We start from the raw sequence: 19,010 nt of genomic DNA, 5'->3' as shown, positions 1-19,010 counted from the left end.
GTGCCTCTCGTGGCAGCCAGTTACATGACAGGTCACATGCCTATGTCTCATTTAGAAGAATTGTGTGTAGTGGGTGGCACAGAGAAACTGAAAAAAGGGAATGGGAGGGGCTTATGAGAAAATAAAATCGCACCTTCCCCACTCTTCATTGAACATTTATATGATAAATTCCTCTAAATCAAGCATTTACAGCTGTTTGAGCATCAGGGTGCTTAAACTCAAGGGCATAAGGCACCACAATGTATTCCTCTCTTCCAACCCCTCCAAATCCAAAATCAGAAAAATCTACACAACGCATTTATCAAGTCTCAAAGCACTTCACACACAATGAATTATTCTGCAGTGCAGTGACAGTTGAATAGGTAAACTCTGCACCCAGTTTACCATCAACAAAGTCCTAAAACAGCAACAAAATCAGTGAATCTGATTTTGGGTTATTCAGAACAATGGGAGAAGCGCAGTTCCTCTTCAAAACGTATTGCTAGGCCTTGAACATCCACCTGAAGTGATTCTCCCCCCCGACTCTGCAATTCTAATCATTGTCCCTCTCTTCCATTGTCTACTTTCTCGTTCTTTCCCCGATGATTCTATTTGCTCTACCATTGCCATTCTTGCTTCTATGAATGTATTATTCTCTATTATCTTCTGCACTCCACTGCGATTCTATTATAGAACTATACAGTACAGAAGGCAGCTGTGTGATTCACTGTGCTCGTGTTTGCTCTTTGAAAGAATTATTCAATTCGTCCCACTTCCCTGCAAATTTATCCCTTTAAGTATGCCTCCAATTCCCTTTTCACCTTTTCATAGCCAATAATAAATCTGTTTCTACCACCCCTTCAGGAAGTGCATTTCAGATCCCAACTTGCTACATGAAAAAGTTTTCATCTCACCTCTAGTTCTTTTGTTAGTTATCTTAAATCTGTGTCCTCTGGTTAACGATCTTTCTGTCAGTCAAAACATTTTCTCCTTATTTACTCTCTCAAAACTCTTGAACACCCTTAACATTCTCTGCTCTAAATATCCATGTCCCTGGTACCATTGTAGTAAGTTTTCTCTGCATCCTCTGGCATCAAGGCCTTGATAATCTTCCTAAAGTGTGGCATTCAGAATTGGACAATGTTTCAGATGTCTTATACGATACACATTATTCTCTCTTTCCCACTTAGCTTCTCTCTCCCCCATTCTTCTCATGTTCAATTGCCCACTCCTGTTTCTTCTGTCAACTGCCCCAACAACAACTCTGCCCCACGCAATCTGCCTCATTCTATTACTCTCCAGCCCCTCTCTCTCACATCTGGCTTCAAATAGTCTTATCTGGTCTGATTTGATTGAGCTGCAACCCCACCTGACTTTTCCTCTTCTCACCCTACATTAAAACCTCCTGGTTTTCATTCCGTCTCCTGATAATATAGTTCGATCATCGCCTGATCCCCAGTTTCAACTGTGTATGGCATCACGCCCCTTTCCAATTTGAAGATGTCAATAAGTACGCCACAGATCTTCAATACACCAAGGAATGCCACCTGACATTATCTAAACCTCAGTATCTAAGTTCTTGGAGACATGTTCCTAACTTCCAAGAGGCAACTCCAAATGAACTCCATTTACACATCCCGCTCATCATTCACTGGAGAGACACAAAGGAAAATTTCCATAAAACAAAGTACTTTCCATTCTCAGAAATTACAGCATAGAGACGTTTCAACTAGTTCTTCAGAGTTATCTACTCTTATCCTACTTCTCTGCCCATTCTTTGCAACATTTTATATTTTCCCTTTACAAATACTTGTTCTATTCCCCTTTCAACCATGCTACAGTCTCTATGGCAATTGCCACTTGAAACAAATCATCCCGTGTTCTAACAATTTTCCCTATTTTTTTTTTAAGTGATCAGTCAGAGTCTACACGCACTGCAATTATGGAATGATCAGATTCTCACTATTTACCATACCAAAGCTTTGCACAATTTTGAAAATTTCTATTAGATCCACCCTTAACTTTCTCCTTGAAACATAAGCCAACATCTTCCAAACTTTTCTTCACAACTAGTATTACCAGAGTGATTCTTCATTGTACTCATCATGGCTGCAACACCCTTACTATAATGGGGTGCTCATAGCTTCATGTAACACTCAAACAATGGCCTGACTAATGTCTTGCATAAACACATCACTTCCTTTCTGTTGTACAAGTGTTCCTATTCAGTCTCTGTAGAGATGTACTACCAAGAGGCTTCTTTAGTTGAAGAACTAACTTTATTTACAGAGCTGCTGGATTAGTTCCAGGCCTCTCGCAAGTTGACAATACACACTCTAGACTAGGAAAAGTCCGTCCCTTATAAGCTTCCCCATGCTCGGTGCTGATTCGCTGTTCTGACCATGTGACGCTTACTCAGTAAGGCTGGCCTTAAAGCAACAATCCCCACATCCCTCCCCCTTTAATTCCTTGTTTTACATTCCTTATTTACACATATTTTATACAGGTGAATAGAAAGCAATATCAGAAATCATAGAAATAATCACACTGGCACTTTGTCATTAATTCAGATTATGCACTTCTATAGATAGGCCCAGCAATTACAAATCAAGTCGGTGAAGGGGTTTTCTGTTCTGGGTAAGGTGGAGTAATACTACAGCCTGAGGCGCTCCTACAGGAACTGCAATAACGGGTACTTCTTTTGGCACAGGCAGTTCATCACGATTTGATTCAACAAAGACATCAGTTATGTCTAAAACAGGTCGATCAGGTACTTCGGTGCTTATGGGTTCGATAACATTCCTTGGTGACAACACTGACTGTGGAAGCGTCTCCCTGCTCCTCAGGTGATCCATGGGTATACAAACAATCCAGCCTTCCACGTCTACTTGGTATGAAAGGGGTCTGGTCTCACAGACAATAATCCCTGGGATCCAACTTGGACCGCTCCCGAAGTTTCTTACATATACGGCTTCGTCTACCATAGATTTCCGGGCTCCACTATGCAAATTGTGACTTTTTTTCTGGTTGCCTTGGTTATTCTCTACTCTCCCTGACAAATTTGGAAATACGAGGCTCAGTCTTGTTCAGAGTCAACACTTCATAAGCAGTTCCCGTTGTCGTATGTGAAGTTGTACAGTATTTAAGACGGAAGCGAGAGATTTTGGTTTCCAAGATTCCTTCTTACAATTTTTTTAGTCCTGACCTGAAAGTTTGGATAGTTCTCTCAGCTAGTCCATTTGACGCAAGGTGGTAAGGCGCAGTTCGGATGTGCTTAATGCAGTTTAGACTGAAGTTCTGAAACTCAGCACTTGTAAATACAACTCTATTGCCCAATACAATGACTTGCAGCATTCTGAGACACAGCCAGGCCATTCCCAAGGGTGTAGTGGGGCTGCAGCTGGCAACTTTTGTTGCAGTTGGCACTGTTGACGGTGCTTGATTAACTTCTCAATCTCTGCATCTATACCAGGCCACCACACAACTCCTGGTGAACATTTTCATTTCATAAATGCCAGGATGAGTGCTGTGCAATTTGGTTAGGAGCAGTTCCCTGCCTGGTACAGGAATAACTGCTCTTGCTCCCCAGAGCACGATGTCATCCTGACAACTCAATTCATACTTGCAGATAAAAAAAATGGTTTCATTTCCTCGGAGACTGGCTCATTTAGCCATCCTGAGAGTATCTGGGCTCTCAATTTGGACAGAAGCAGATCTCGATTGGTCCTTTTCCTGATCTGCTTCATATAGACGGGCGATGTGTCAAAAAAATTCAATGCAAAGATGATTTCTTGGGGGTAATAGAGTACAAGAGATGCTTTCTTGCTAAGGTTGGTGGCTAAAGGCATCCATGCTTGCCATGTGTATCCCAGGTCGATGCTCAAAAGTGTATTTGTAGGCTGACAGGATTAATGCCCATCGTTGAATACTTGCCAAGGCTATTGGCGGGATAGCCTTGTCTTCTTTGAAAAGGCCCAAAAGTGGTTTATGATCAGAGACGACAGTAAAGTACCTGCCTCCTTCTCGATCTGTGAATCTCAGTGGCTTTTTTGATCACTGAGAGGGTTCTTGATACGTAATCTATTGGCCTCTCAGAGCCATCGTCCATTTCATGGGACAATACTGCACCAACGCCATATGGAGAGGCATCACAGGTCAATATCAATTCGTTAGATGGATCGAAGTGCACTAACAAGGTTGAGGAGTGCAGCAGTTGTTCTACTTTGTTGAAGGCTGCCTCCTATGGAGCCTTCCAGGATCAACAATGGTGCTTCTTCAGCACTATATGCAAGGTGCCAGTGCAGTCAAGTTGGGTAAAAATTGCCTGGAGTAGTTTACCTTCCCTAAAAATGATTGGAGTTCGGTGAAATTTGTGGGGAAGGTGCCTTCTTTATCGCCTTAACCTTTTCTTCCTCAGGGTGTAATCCTTGTGCGTCTACAAGGTGCCCCAGATAGGTAACCTTGGTGGCTTGGAAACCGCATTTCTTTTTTTAAGGCAAACTCCCGTTTCCAGAAATCTTTTTAATACCTCCTCCAAATTTGCTAAATGCTTGGCTTCTGTCGATCTATGAGGACATTGTCAAGGTATACTACAACCTGTGATAGTCCTTGTAGCAAATTCTCCACCGTCCTTTGAAATATTGCACATGCCAAAGACATGCCAAAAGGTAAGTGTGTATACCGGAATAGGTATTTGTCTGTGTTTATTGTGACATACCCCCAGGACGTGTTACCTAACTTGAGTTGCTGGTACACATGACCATATCAAACTTAATGTAGGATTGACCTCCTGCCAGCTTTGTGTACAAATCTTCAATTCTTGGAATTGGATATTTATTCAACTTGGCGGCCTTACTAACTGTTAGCATACAATTGCCGCAAATGCGGACAGCCTTATCCGGTGTCAGTAGGGGCCCATTCTGAAAATTGAACCTGCTGTACGATGCCTAATTCCTTCAACCTGTTTAACTCAGCATCCACTTTTCTCTTAAAGCATATGGTACTGGTCTAGCCTTAAAAAAAAGATCAGTGAGTTGCCTCCGGTTCAACATAAATCTTGGCTTGCAAGCCTTTGATTTTTCCCAATTCATTGTGAAAGATGCTGTCATTTTTAAAAAAATTCTAGCAGTCTTCTGGAAAATTTTTGGACCAATTTAATTTGATTTCTTTTAGCCAATCACGGCCCAGAAGGCTTGGTCCTTCCCTAGTCACCATCATCACTGGGAGCTGGGCTGACTGCTGCCCATAGCTCACAGGTGCCATGGTGGTGCCTTTTACTTTTATGGCTTCTCCCGTGTAAGTCTTCAACTGGGCAGCAGTTCTCTCCAGGCTTAAGGGTTGGGTACCTTCTCTCAGGTACTGAAATGTGTGCTCACCCAGCACTGTGGCTGATGCCCCTGTATCCAACTCCATAACTAGAGGCTTCCTGCTTACGTGAAGTGTGACTGTAATAGGGTTTGCCTTGACTGCTTTAAAATTAAAAAGAGAGTGACTGCCAGAATCAGTTATTTCAGGCTCTTTCAGATGTACTTCTAACATCTTTGTTAGCTGGTTACTTGGCACTCTGGACTTAGCTCTGTACTGCTTTATCTAATGGCCTCTTCTGTGACAGTAATAGCACTCGACCTCCTTAAATCTACATATTTCAGGAGTGTGGTTACCCCACATCAGTAACACTTCAACTTCAGGGTTGCTGTCTGATTGCCTCCGGAATATTTTTTAAATTTCTGGGTGATTGGGAACGATTCCTGCTTCGTGGCTGCTTTAGCGATTTGGCGCCATATCTGGTTGCGCTAACTGTTAAACGGTGCCATTTTGCAAACTCTGTAGCTCCTGCGAACGTTTTTCAGCGTTTTCCATGGCCAGCGCTATCTTCATGGTTCGTTTGAAATTTATATTGACTTCTGCCAGCAATCGATGCTGAATGGCATTGTTGCGCGCGCCACAAACTAACTGATCCCGTAGCACGTCTTCAAGGTCACTCCGAAATCACAATGCTCTGGTAACTGTTTCAACTTAGCAATACAAGTCACAATCGATTCGCCTGGGGCCCTCACCCTGGTATTAAATTTGAATCTTTGCATAATGACTGGTGATTTGGGCTGAAAGTGGCCCTTCGCTAAATCCACGAGCTCACTCAACAATTTGGGGTTAGGCGAGCTTGGGGCTGTCAAACTATAAATAAGGCAAAAACAGAAATACCTGGAAAAACTCAGCAGGTCTGGCAGCATCGGCGGAGAAGAGCAAAGTTGACATTTCGAGTCCTCATGACTCTTCAACAGAACTAAGTAGAAATAGGAAAGGGGTGAAATATAAGCTCAGACCTGCTGAGTTTTTCCAGGTATTTCTGTTTTTGTTTTGGATTTCCAGCATCCGCAGTTTTTTGTTTTTATCTCTATGAATAAGGTTGTAGGTTTGACTCCCACAGACACTCAAGTGAATTGCTTTGCGCTTTGCCTCTTCCTCTATTTCACTGGCCTGGGAATAAAACCCACAGCACTTGATGTATTGAGTCCAGTCCTCCATGGAGGAGTCAAATGGGTCGATCCTCCTAAAGAGGGGCATCCTGATGAGTATATGTTTTTCTCCTTCTTTAAAATGAGATACTCAGTTGTAGGGCGAGAGGCAGAGCCAGGATCATTATCCCCGTCATCAGATATAGAGATGTAGTGCCGAGAGGCTTTAGTTGAACAACAAACTTTATTTAGAGCTGCTGGATCAGCTGCGGGCCTCTTGTAAGGCTCCAATGCACTCTCTGAACTAGGAAAACTCCACCCTTATAAGCTTCCCCGTGCTTGGTGCTGGCTGGTTTTTCTGACCACGTGACCCTTACTCAGTCAGGCTGACCTTAAAGCAACAATCACCACAGTCTCATTGTATAGCATTTCTCTGTAACACTTTAAGGCAAAATGCAATACCAAACAAAGCACAGATTTCAATAAATTAATTGCACCTCTGACACACAGAACACAGTACAAGCTGAATCACTTTCCTGTCCAGATCCTCTTGTTGGATTTGATTTAATAAGGATGGATTAAATGGAGCTGAGATATAAATGTTTACATATTTCAGAGCTTGCAGAGCTCCTGGTCCAAATATAATCCTGATCCAGGCACTTGCTGTTGAGTGGAATTAACTTTGAACCTCAGTGACTGTTCCCTTTAGGAATCATTGAACAACCACTTAGCAACAATGCTGCATTACTCACATACAGCCCTAAGATAATATTAAGCTGCTACATTTTCAGGTGGTTTAACACAGCAGACTGAGCAAGACTCTTAGCTTTCTACCAACAACCGTATCTTCAAACTCCCCCCTCTGCATTGTAATGGCTGAAGGCTAAAATCAAGCCAACTAATTGGACGTTTGACAAGCCAAAATATTCAATGCAACTGGCTGTACAGTAAAAGATTTCACCATCAAATTTCCCCCAATCCGATTATCAATTAGAATCATTGATGATAAAGTCAACGGATTATATGAAATTCCAGTAACGCCTATAGGTGGCTCAGTGATGGATAATTCCAGTGGAAGTAATGTAACGTAATGGTTTCATTTCATGTACCCATTCAACTCAAGACCCCACAATGGGTCACCCTCCAAGTAGAAAGGCTGAAAACAACTCTTATCATTCGGTGCTTAAGGGACAAATTGGTTTAGTGCAGTAGATTTTAACATTACTATCTGTATGCACACAAACCCTTATATGTGTAGTGCCTCACCTAGCTTACTCACACCCTGCTGAGCATGCTTTCCCTCTGCTCCTCCCATCCTCCTTCTTCAGCCCCTCCATTCCTGCCTTGCTCCAAATATCCCCTGCCCTTTAACCCAATTGACCTGTTGCTCTCCATTCCAGAGGTCAACTGGTCCAAGAAAATAATTGTAGCTGTGTGGACAAGGACACAGAACTAACGTGCGCTGTCTGTTCAGAGGTCTGGCCTGACAACACAAATTCTAAAGAGTTTGCAATGTCTGAAATAGTTCCAGAATCAGCGAAAGAGAAAAAAAATCAGCATCAGGAAAATTGTTCGAAGGAAATATTAGCTTGTTTGAACACAGAGGTGCTGAAAGCCTTTTGTGGGGAGAATTAGGCGATTTCCTCTGCTGAACAGAGACGGAGCTTAACTCTAATCATCATTAAACAGGAATGCTTTAAATGTTAAGCATGTGAGAGTTAATCCAGCTTCCTGCACTTTCAAGCTCAACAGTCTCTTGAGGATGATTTAGTCTCTTCAGGAGCTCTTCAGCAATTATTGTGCAAAAGAAAAATCTAGCCAAAAATATTACAAAAGTGAAAAAGAAATTGAAGCGAATAATAATTATACTGATTTTGATTAAGTCCTGATGGGACTACCCAATCTCCTCATGCCTCACCCCTCCCCACTAAGCTGATTCCTCAGATCCCTCACAAACTACCTCTGCCCAATGTCATCTGAAAGTGTGGTTTCCCAAGTTGCAGGTGGCAACACTTCACATGAGATTACAGTGTTAGCTGGCTGCAAGCCAGTCAACTACAGACAGCATCATACTCAAGCCTAGGCTTACTCAGTTTCTTACAGGAGTCACCAGGCAGTGATCAGTGAATCAGCAGCCATTCAGATGTGTAGGGTACAGTAGCATGGTGGTTGTTGCTGGACTAGTAACTCAGAGGGTTGGACTAGTAATCAAGTGAGTGGGAGTTCAAGTTGCAACGTGGCAGTTTGAGAATTTGAAATCAGTCTATAAGAAAATCTGGATATTAAAAAAACTGGTATCAATAAAGTTGATATTGGATAAATTGCTGTAAAAACCCAACTGGCTCACTAATGTCCTTCAGCGAAGGAAACTGCCATCTTGACTTGGTCTGGCCTAAATGTGACTCCAGTTCAATGCCAATGTAGTTAATTTTTAATTGGCCAATGAAACGGTCTCAACTGTGCAGAAGGCACCTTCTCATGGCAACTAAAGATGGGTAGTAAAATGTCTTGCCAGCAGCACTCTTAATCAGAGAATGAACATAAATAATAAAAAACAAATTCGGGCTGATTGTCCTCTTCTTTAGCCTCAGGATACCCCCAGGTGCAATCAGACAAATCAGTGCAGGAAAAAAAGAGACTAGTATTTAAAATGATGTCTCAGCGTAACCATTATGGCAGCAATGCAGTAGCTACTTTGCACATGGCAAGCTTTTACAATAAGCAATGTGATGAACTGGTTTCTGGTGAACTCAATGGAGGTAGAAATGTTGGCTGGGGCAAGGAATTGAACCAGGAATTTACAGGAACTACATGGTTTAGCATCCTTAACCTTGGAGTGGGGTGATGATGGTTGAATAAAGGGAATACTCACTCTTCAAGAACAAATGATATCAGCTTTTTTAACAAGAGCCGATGAGGATGACAAAATGTTTGAGGGACAAGGGCATTATATTACCATTGTCAAATAAAGGAGCTCCCGTTTCTTACAAGAGTGCAACTTGTGGGTGGTGAAAATTCATTACTCAACACCAAACTACCAAGGGCCCTAGAAGGAAGACTGATCAATTTGAAGAGACTGGAGGAAAGGCATTAAAATATCATTAGCCCATTAGAGCACTAAAAACATAACCTATGGTGCTAAATAGTGGAAGCTCAGGACTGATGATAAATACATTGCTAGATTTGGCCATAATGTTCAATATAAGCTGCCCCTCCACCAAAGGGTTGTGGTGATACCAATGTCACCAAGAGAGTTTTTCCCTGGCCAATCCCTCCATAAAGCAATGCCTGGCAATGCCAGAGCTCAGCAGCTGACCTGGTCTGTGTGGGGGGCGCTGCTCTGAGTTCCCGGAGAATCTGCCCGGCGGAGTCGGGTTCCTTGCTGGCTGCTTGCAGTAGCGCTCTCCGGAAGGCGTGCCGACACCTCTGCTGGCGCGCCGCAGCTCTCTCCACGCGACACAGCTGCATGTATCTGTGCTGCAGGTAAGTGCAGAGCCGTGTCACTCTCAAGCTTCTCGTGCTCGTCGCCTCATCTTCGGGGCTGCACAAAAGAATGGAATCAAAGTTTAACCCGCCTGCCCGCAGAGAAACCCACATGTGTATACATATGTATTTTCAGATTGAACATCGATGTGCCAATGAAATGGATGTGCTATACACTGTTGAGTTATGCACTAAGCCATGTAAAGAAATTCAATGTCATAATACTCACTCTTAAGCTCTGACTTCATCAATTTGTATCAGTGGTATAATTAAATGCAGCCCTTATTTTACTCTCGCTCTATGTGCATGGTGTTCTGTTACTATCTCTCCTAAAGGTGTGGGATTGTGCTGGGGTTACAGGATTAGCAGTTCTCAGCATTGTAATGGAAAAACCCCAGAGTTGCCGCCGGCAACCCCCCCCGCCCCTCCCACAATCTGCACAGGGTTGGGCCCCTTTGTACAGTTGCACGCAGAGGGTTTTAATGGAAGAACCCTAAAATGTTAGGCCTCCTTATACAGTCCTACATGGCTGTGTTATTACATTAAATGATATGTCCCAGGCAAAGTATTTGGGTGATCTCTGTCCACCCATTTCTTGGCTGTATATATATCAAGCACACCAGGCATGTGGAAAAACGAGATTTGTATTTTTATAGTGTTTCATCTCACAAGAACATTTTACACACTAAGTTCCACTGAAGTATGATGAATTATCTAGGTAAATATAGCGACCGTTTTGCGCACTGCAGGATCCCATAAGTAGCAAAAATAGCAATGAGATCCCTGGCTGGTTAATATACCTTTTATGCTTTTAGATCAAAGACGCATGGTGCCAAGGGCACTGGAGGGCTCTTCACCTGAAGTGCTGATGCAGGAAGGCAGGAGGAACAGTTTTAATGTTTCAATGAAAGTTGGCTTCTTCAATGGAGCTCCCTCAGTAAACTGCAGTGTCAAACTGACAGCAGCACTTTATGTTGATCCTGTTTGTGCTTAAAACCAGCTGCTAACAAGAGTGCTTTATGATATGATGAAAGTTGTACATCAATGAGGTGATGGGTGTGTGCACCTTCCAGTCACTGCAAGTTTACAACCGAGTACTGGACAATTTCTCTTGCTCGTTTTTATTGTGTGTGTGCCTGGGTGGTGGGCAGTGGAGTGGGAAAGAGGAGATCAGAGAAACACAACACTCATTTGCCAAAGTTTTGGAAGAAACATTTCTTTTTATACCTCCAGGAATAAAAAAAATTCCCTCACTCAACCTTCATTATAAGATTTAATTCCAAGACACTTACTACATTGCTATGGTTTCGTGCTGCATTAAAAATGGATTAATGTTAATTATACAGCACAGGGGCCCCCTGAATTTAGCTTTGGGAGAGAAAAATCCAAGAAAACACCCAGTTTTATTTGCCATTTGAACATCTATTTTACAATCAGTTATGAGACAGCCAAGGCCAAAGCATAGTGAACAATTGTACAGTGATGGGGGCATTAATAAAACAAGAGACACCTTCATACAAGATAATCCAATATTCATAACTATTCTGCTTGAAAATACAAAATCAGCATCTTCAAATTCCTTAAGCACAATGAGGGACATGAGTAGGATGGAGGAAAAAAGAGTGGAGGGGCAGATAGAAGAAAAAGAGGTGGAGTGGAGGGGCCAGAGGAAAGGGGAGGGTACTAATGGGGAAAAATGCATTAAGGAGAGGGATGGGAAGGAAGGAAAGCAGAGGAATGGGAAATGGTAAGAGAACTGAAGAGGGAGAGCATAGAGCTAAGTTAGAATGATGCATGGAGGGCAAGGACATGATTTTTATATATGGGATTCTGACACCATTTGATTCCAAGTGGAATCATGCTTTCTGTCAACTTGTCAAATAATAGAAAAAAGACATTTCTAGTGAACCTTTGATAACATTTAAGACGTCCCAATTTGTTTACATCCAATGAAATACTTTTGAAGTGCAGTCATTGTTGTACTGTAGGAAACCTAACAGCCAATTTGCACACAGCAAGGTCCCACAAACAGCACTGATGTAATCACCAGGTCATTTGTTTTAGGTGCTGGTTTAGAGATAAATATTGGCCAGGTGACTGGAGAGAACTTTCCTGCTCTTCCTGGAATCTTGGCATGGGATCCTTTATATCCACCTGAAGGGGCTAACGGGTTTTGGTTTAAAGTTCCATCCAAAAAAAAAGGCACCTCCGGCAATGCAGCACTCCCTCATTATGTGCTCAAGTCTCTGGAGTGGGACTTGAATCCATAATCCAACATCTGAGGAGCACCTAAGAAGTACAGCCAACGAGAAAGGGAATCAAGACAAAAGCAAAAAACTGCGGATGCTGGAAATCCAAAACAAAAGTAAAAATACATGGAAAAACTCAGCAGGTTTGGCAGCATCTGCGGAGAGGAACACAGTTAACGTTGAGTCCATATGACTCTTCAACAGAACTAAATAAAAATAAAAGAGGGGTGAAATATAAGCTGGTTTGGGGCGGGGGGGGCGGTGGGACAAGTAAAGCTGGATAGAGGGCCAGTGATAGGTGGAGATAGTCAAGAGATGTCATACACAAAAGGACAAAGAGGTGTTGAAGGTGGTGATATTATCTAAGGAATTTGCTAATTAAGGGTAGAAAGCAGGACAAGCAAGGTACAGATAGTCCAAGTGAGGGTGGGGTGAAGGAATCGAAATAGGCTAAAAGGTAGAGATAAAACAATGGATGGAAATACATTTAAAAATAATGGAAATAGGTGGGAAAAGAAAAATCTATATAAATTATTGGAAAAAAGGTGGGGGGGGGGATCGGAAAGGGGGTGGGAATAGAGGAGAGAGCTCATGATATAAAATTGTTGAAGTCAATATTCAGTCCGGAAGGCTGTAAAGTGTCTAGTCGGAAGGTGAGGTGCTGTTCCTGCAGTTTGCGTTGAGCTTCACTGGTTCACCCCACCTCCACTAGGACTATCTGTACCTTGCTTGTCCTGCTTTCTACCCTTAATTAGCACATTCCTTAGATAACATCACCACCTTCAACACCTCTTTGTCCTTTTGTCTATGACATCTTTTGGCTATCTCCACCTATCACTGGCCCTCTATCCAGCTCCACTTGTCCCACCACCCCCCTCCCCCCCCACCAGCTTATATTTCACCTGTTGAAGAGTCATACGGACTCGAAACGTTAACTGTGTTCCTCTCCACAGATGCTTCCAGACCTGCTGAGTTTTTCCAGGTATTTTTATTTTGGTAGAGAATTAAGACATCTGCTCTTGGCTTCACTGCTCCAAAACAAGAGTACCTAAAAAGTGAATTCACAACCAACTTGCACTTTCATAGCACCTTTAATCTAGTCAATTGTCACAAGACACTTCGCAGGAGCGTTAGAAGACAAAATGTGACACAGGAGATATTAGGACTTGACAAAGTTTGGTTAAAAAGGTAGGTTTCAAGTAGTATCTTAAAAGAGAGACACAGATAGAAAGGCAGAGATTTAAGGTGGGAGTGCCAGAGCTTAGGACCTAGGAAGCTGAAAGCATGACTGCCAAAGGTGGGGGGAAGAAAACTGGAAATGCTCAAGAGGCCAGAATTGGAGGAATGCATTCTCTTGGATAGCTGTAGGGCTGGAGAAGGTTAAAGAAAGAAAACAGACTTCTATTTATATCGCACCTTTCAGGACTACCAGATGTCTCAAAGCTCTTAATAGCCAATAGTATAAGTGTAGTCACTGTTGCAGTGGAGGAAATGCAGCAGTCATTTTGCGCACAGCTAGCTCCCATAAACAGCAATGTGATAACGACCAGATAATCTGTTTTAGAGATGCTGATCGAGGGACAAATATAGGCCAGACCATTGGGGATAATTCCCCTGACAAATTGTGCCATGGGATCTTTTACATCCACCGGAGGAAGGAAATAGGACTTGAGTTTAACACCTCATTTGAAAGATGACACCTCTGACTGCAACACACCCATAGTAATGCAACATCAGCCTTGATTTTGTGCTCAAGTCCTGGAGTGGGACTAAACCTTCAGAGGTCAGAGTGTTACCAACTGACCCATGGCTGGCACACAACACAGAGATAGGGAGGGACCAAGGTCAGTGTTGCCAGATTGGGAGCCATTTTAGGTCACTGAGGACAAGGGTGATTGATGAATATGTCTTCGTGCATGTTAGGATATGGGCAGCAGTCTCGGATGAGCTCAAGTTTATGAAACTGAATGCTAGAACAATGTGTCAATCTGTCACAGCTACTTTGATTTATCTTTGCAGGCTTGTTATCTTTTTTGGAGTTTTTGCAGTCCGTCTTTCCAATTGGCCATTTCAATGTGAAAAGTTACTCTTGTTCTCTTTTTTCCCTCTGGATGTGGTTATTTTGTTGCAACATTCAGTTACATCTACACACACTTGCTGCTGCTTTTAAGAAATGCCTTCCAAACAAATTTATTGGAGCTGAGCTTACTAAGAGCATGCAAAAAGTGGGTGTCTGGAGGACATTTGTGTCTCAACAATTCCAGTGGATCCCAACTTGTATCATACAGCCCAGATATTGGACCAGGCTTATTCTTGCACACTAGCATACCTCCACCGCAATCCCCATCCCCTACCCGAGGGCACGACCTCGTGGGGGTCAGTCCCAGGGACATTGAATAACAGCCAGTTGTGGGCATGCTCATTTGCTGCTGACGATTCACTTGAATGATGTGCGTACTCATGGGAGGATGCTGCCAAGAGGTTGGAATCCAGAAAACCCACCACAAAAATAAGAGGGCAGCTTCCATGTGTACCAAATTCTCTAAACCTGCAGTGATTATATGGAGTGAGGATTGACACCATCGGTGTCCAACAATGGAGGCTAGGCAAGACTTACAGCAGAATCAAATTACTCAGCAAACAACATCTACTTAAAAGAGTCTCTACAAATTGCTGAAAACAGAACGCATGACTGAAACTACAGCAAAGTCTCCCATTAAAAGCAGGATTACTTCTCCAGAAAAATGCGGTGAATGGTGCAGTTTCACAATATCAATTATGCACATAAAATCAATCCCAATGCAGTGTCTTTAAGCACAAACTAATGGGGGAATTAAACAAACATCTCCATTCTGGCCAGGGCATGTAGCATCACTGGATACAGCCATTATTATGGTGTCAATGGGAAGTTAAATCCTCATTTTTTCTTCTGCTGATTCAGTTCCCAAGTGTCTGCATATAAATGAGATAAGGTTGCAGAACAAGTTCTGCATCTATTGATATCTAATATTTATTACCTCTCATTCTTTTCTTGGGTTGGAAACCTTGTACAAATATCTTCTGCAGCCTTGTACTTTCTCAATGTGTTTATAAGAACATAGGAAAGGGAGGATGCCATTCAGCTCCTTGTGCCTGCTCAGCCACTCCATTAGATCATGGTTGATCTGCACTTCAACTCCATTTACACTGCTTGACTCCATATCCTTCGATACTCTTCTCTAACAGAAGTCTATCATTCTCTGCCTTGAAAGTCAATGCCCTAGCATCCACAGCCTTTTGAGAGGATTCCATATTTCTACAACACTTTGGGCAAAAATAAATTTCATAATTTCTCTCCTAAATTCCCTAGCTCTAATGACAAGATTATGCCCCCGCATTCTAATTCTCCCACCAGAGAAACTAGTTTCTCTCTGCCCCATTGAATTAAGATATTCAAATGATTCAGATTATCCTCAATCTTCTTTACTCAAGATAATACACACCACGTTTGTGCAATCAGCCCTCATAATTTAACCCCCTAAGCAGTAATATCATTAGGGTGAATCCAAGACCAATGGATCCTTCTTGAAGTGTAGTGCCCAGGCTGAATGCAGCACTCTGGATGAGGCCCAACCGAGATTCTACACAACTTAAACATGACTTCTTCCCCTTCGCAATTCGGATAAAGGCCAACTTTTCATTAACCTTTCTGGCTGCTTTTTCGACTCAACTGCTGGCTTTTGTTAATGTGTACTGGGACTTCCAAATCTCTCTGCTCCTCTGCAAATCCTAGTTTCACACAATTTAGAAAATATCCCAATATATCTTTCTTTGGACCAAAGTGATCAATCGAAGTTATACTGCTGCGACGTGCTTCACCAAGCTCCCTGATATCACATGTGCACTTTATATCACAGTCACCATGTGAAAGTTCCATAAACACAGCTGTTAAATCTAGGAGCAAGGAGGGAGTTTTCTTCTGCTGAGGTGATGCGGCAAGACTGTGCATATTTTGATGATGCATTGCTTCAGTATTGAATATATGCTTTACTGTTTCTAGCTCAGCAGTGGTCAAGCTTGCTGCACATTTCTTGCAGAATTCTAGTTGAGGGTTTCTGTATTAGACACGCATCCAAAATTACAAAAGCAACAATGAACACATTTCAAAAATGATATCCCAGCTCAGCAAATCGTGGATGATCATGTCATCTAAATGGGTGATTAACTGAAGAATGAAAGAGAAAGCTGACATAAAAAGCAAATATGTCCAACAATCTGCACAGCTCGGGACACGAGCAACGATGGACAGGCAAAGGTCCCTCCAGCCAGTCATACACAATCGTGATACCTTGTCCATCACGATATAAAATGTTCTCCACCCCATGCAAAAATGTGATCTCCTGCAAGAGGTGGAAGTCTAGACAAAACTAGCCAATTTGAGAGGAATAATCTGGGGAATTCCTCTCTGGCTCCCCAAGGAAATCAAAACTCATCCAGGAGATCACTCTGACCCTGATAACTTTTTAGTACAAACTGTAAGAAATAGTCTCTGCTCTAGCCAGAAAAAGGCCTCACTCATGCCTGCGAATCTCTATTGGCATGCTCATCTCTGGGAAAAGAACCTGTGCCCGATAACCAACCTAGATCTGGCCTTTGCAGCTTAAAATTATGACCCTTGGTCCTCCCTAAAGTACTGAGCTAGAACAAGCTGTCAGGTGAAATACAATCTATCCCCTTCTGCATCTTATAAATCTTGATCAGAACAGACAAGTTCATAACTGAAACAATTCAAAATCAAAGTTAGTGGGAAGCAGACACCCTTTGATGCAAAATGAGGAGATAGCAGCCAGCTCTTTGCTCTTCCTTCACAAGTGAACTGTTGAATCAAAACCACATGCCAGCTCATCTGTAACAGCATTTACAAGACTCCAGTGCGACAAGATTTAATACCACAGCATTAGATAAATAAATTTCCATTCCTAGTCACCACCAATGCATGGACATGTTACAAAACCAAAATCACAGCAACATTAAACATGAAAAGGCACCGATGGGAGATGAAAACTCCAGTAGCATGTATTCTGTGTAACAGCTTGCCTACAGGTACTTTTCATAGGACCATGAGTTGGCCATTTAGTCCTTCAAGCCCATTCTGCTATTCAATTAGTTCATGGTTGATCTGTATCTGAACTCAATTTAGCCTCCTTAGTTCTATATCCATAATACCCTTGCTTAACAAAAACAGACTCATCTCAGTTTTGAAATTTTCAATTGATCCCCAGCTTCAATAGCTTTTTGAAAGAGTTGCAGATTTTGATTGTCCTGTGTATGAAGATGCGCTTGCTGACATCAACCCTGAACAGCCAAGCTCTAATTTTAAGGTTGTGTTCCTTGTGCTGGAATGTCCACCACCAGAGGAAATAATTTTTCTCTACTCTATCAACTCCTTTGGTCATGTTAAACACCTGAATTAGATCAGCCCATAATCTTTATGTTCAATTTCATTCGTAATGTTTACTGAAAATTTATTTCAAAAATACCTTCTCTTCAGAACCTGGGTTTTTAAGGTCCCAGGAACCTTAGGAATTTGGAAGGAGATCCCTGGGTGTTTAATTCAGATTACAGGCTCCTGTACTTTTTAAAAAATGTTTGACAAACAACCTTTTGTTTCTGCTGCTGAATATACACCATGAACAGCAACTTGCATTTATATACTGTAGTAGCTGCAATTGAGTAAAATATCCCAAGGAATTCCAAAAGGAACATAATCAGAAGAAACTAACACCAAGCCAAAGGAGGAGTCATTAGGATAGGGGTAGGTTTTAAGGAACAACTTCAAGGAAAAGAGGGAGGTATAGAAGCAAAGAGATCATTGAAAACTCTCAAAGTGCTTCCAAAAATTACTTTTGAAAGGTTGAAGTGACAAATGTGGCTGCCATTCTATATCAACAAAGCCCAAAGACAATAATGACATGAATTTTAAGTTATCTATATTTTTCTTTATGGAGATGTAAAGTCCAAAACATCTGGTAAATATCCCAGTTTTCGCATAGTCTCACACAATCCAATGTAACATAAAGGAGGAATGAATGGGATATTGCCACTCCTGAAGCTGACACTCCCTCAGTGCTGCGCTGCAGTCAGCCTAGATTATTCCAAATCCTGGAATCGAATCTCAACCCTGCATCTTTCAAACCCAGAAGGAATGTTCCATCAGCTGCGCCAAGCTGTTATATAAACAGCTCTTTGTCAAAATCTCTCAGTCATTGCAGTGGACTGACTGGTCAATAAAGTGATCAGGAATATTCTAGAAGTAAATTGTACTTGCAAGAACATCAACCTAGGACAAGGGCTAAATTAAACAAAATGCCCAAATGAATTTGTAACTAATCAGTCCATGGGAATGTGCACTTGAAAATCATGCACCTCTAAACACCTCAGCTAAGAATTTTTGCAAGCCAGCCCCAAAAAGGGAGCACAGTCTGAAATAACTGCTTCCTGCCTACGTCCTTGCTAGCTTGTTCCTGTAGAATACATAGCAAGATTGATTAACCCTGATTGAGGTGTGCCATTTCAGGGCTCCACCATCTCTGGCTGCTTCAAGTTATTAACTCCATGTGCACCAAAAGAGTGGGTTCACCAACTTCAACAGAAATCAGCATATCAGATTGCATCAGGAATTAATCTGGAACCACCTGTATCGGCCAAGTACATCAGCACCATCTAGCAGACGGTGTCTTTTTGAGAAATAGCCATCCTTCAGACCAGCTCTGAAGGCAATTTGAAAGCTAACCCTGCCATTGCCCCACCCACCGCCCCTCCCAACTCTCAAAAGGATGCACGAGAGGCAACGACTAGGGACATA

General features: G+C 42.2%; 1 protein-coding gene across 3 annotated transcripts in view; it reads right to left on the bottom strand.

The window, feature by feature from the left end:
- ino80db (INO80 complex subunit Db) overlaps positions 1-19,010 on the bottom strand; it is a 96,095-nt gene that overhangs the window by 15,739 nt on the left and 61,346 nt on the right. For all 3 annotated transcript variants that reach the window (XM_041200180.1, XM_041200178.1, XM_041200179.1), the window contains one exon: positions 9,751-9,975. In XM_041200180.1, the coding sequence (XP_041056114.1) occupies positions 9,751-9,975 (225 nt within the window). The remainder of the gene's footprint in view (positions 1-9,750; positions 9,976-19,010) is intronic.

The sequence above is a fragment of the Carcharodon carcharias genome, chromosome 12, assembly GCF_017639515.1.
Source record: "Carcharodon carcharias isolate sCarCar2 chromosome 12, sCarCar2.pri, whole genome shotgun sequence".
NCBI lineage: Eukaryota > Metazoa > Chordata > Chondrichthyes > Lamniformes > Lamnidae > Carcharodon > Carcharodon carcharias.
The sequence above is the reverse complement of the archived record's forward strand: the minus strand, read 5'-3'. Positions and strand labels throughout refer to the sequence as shown.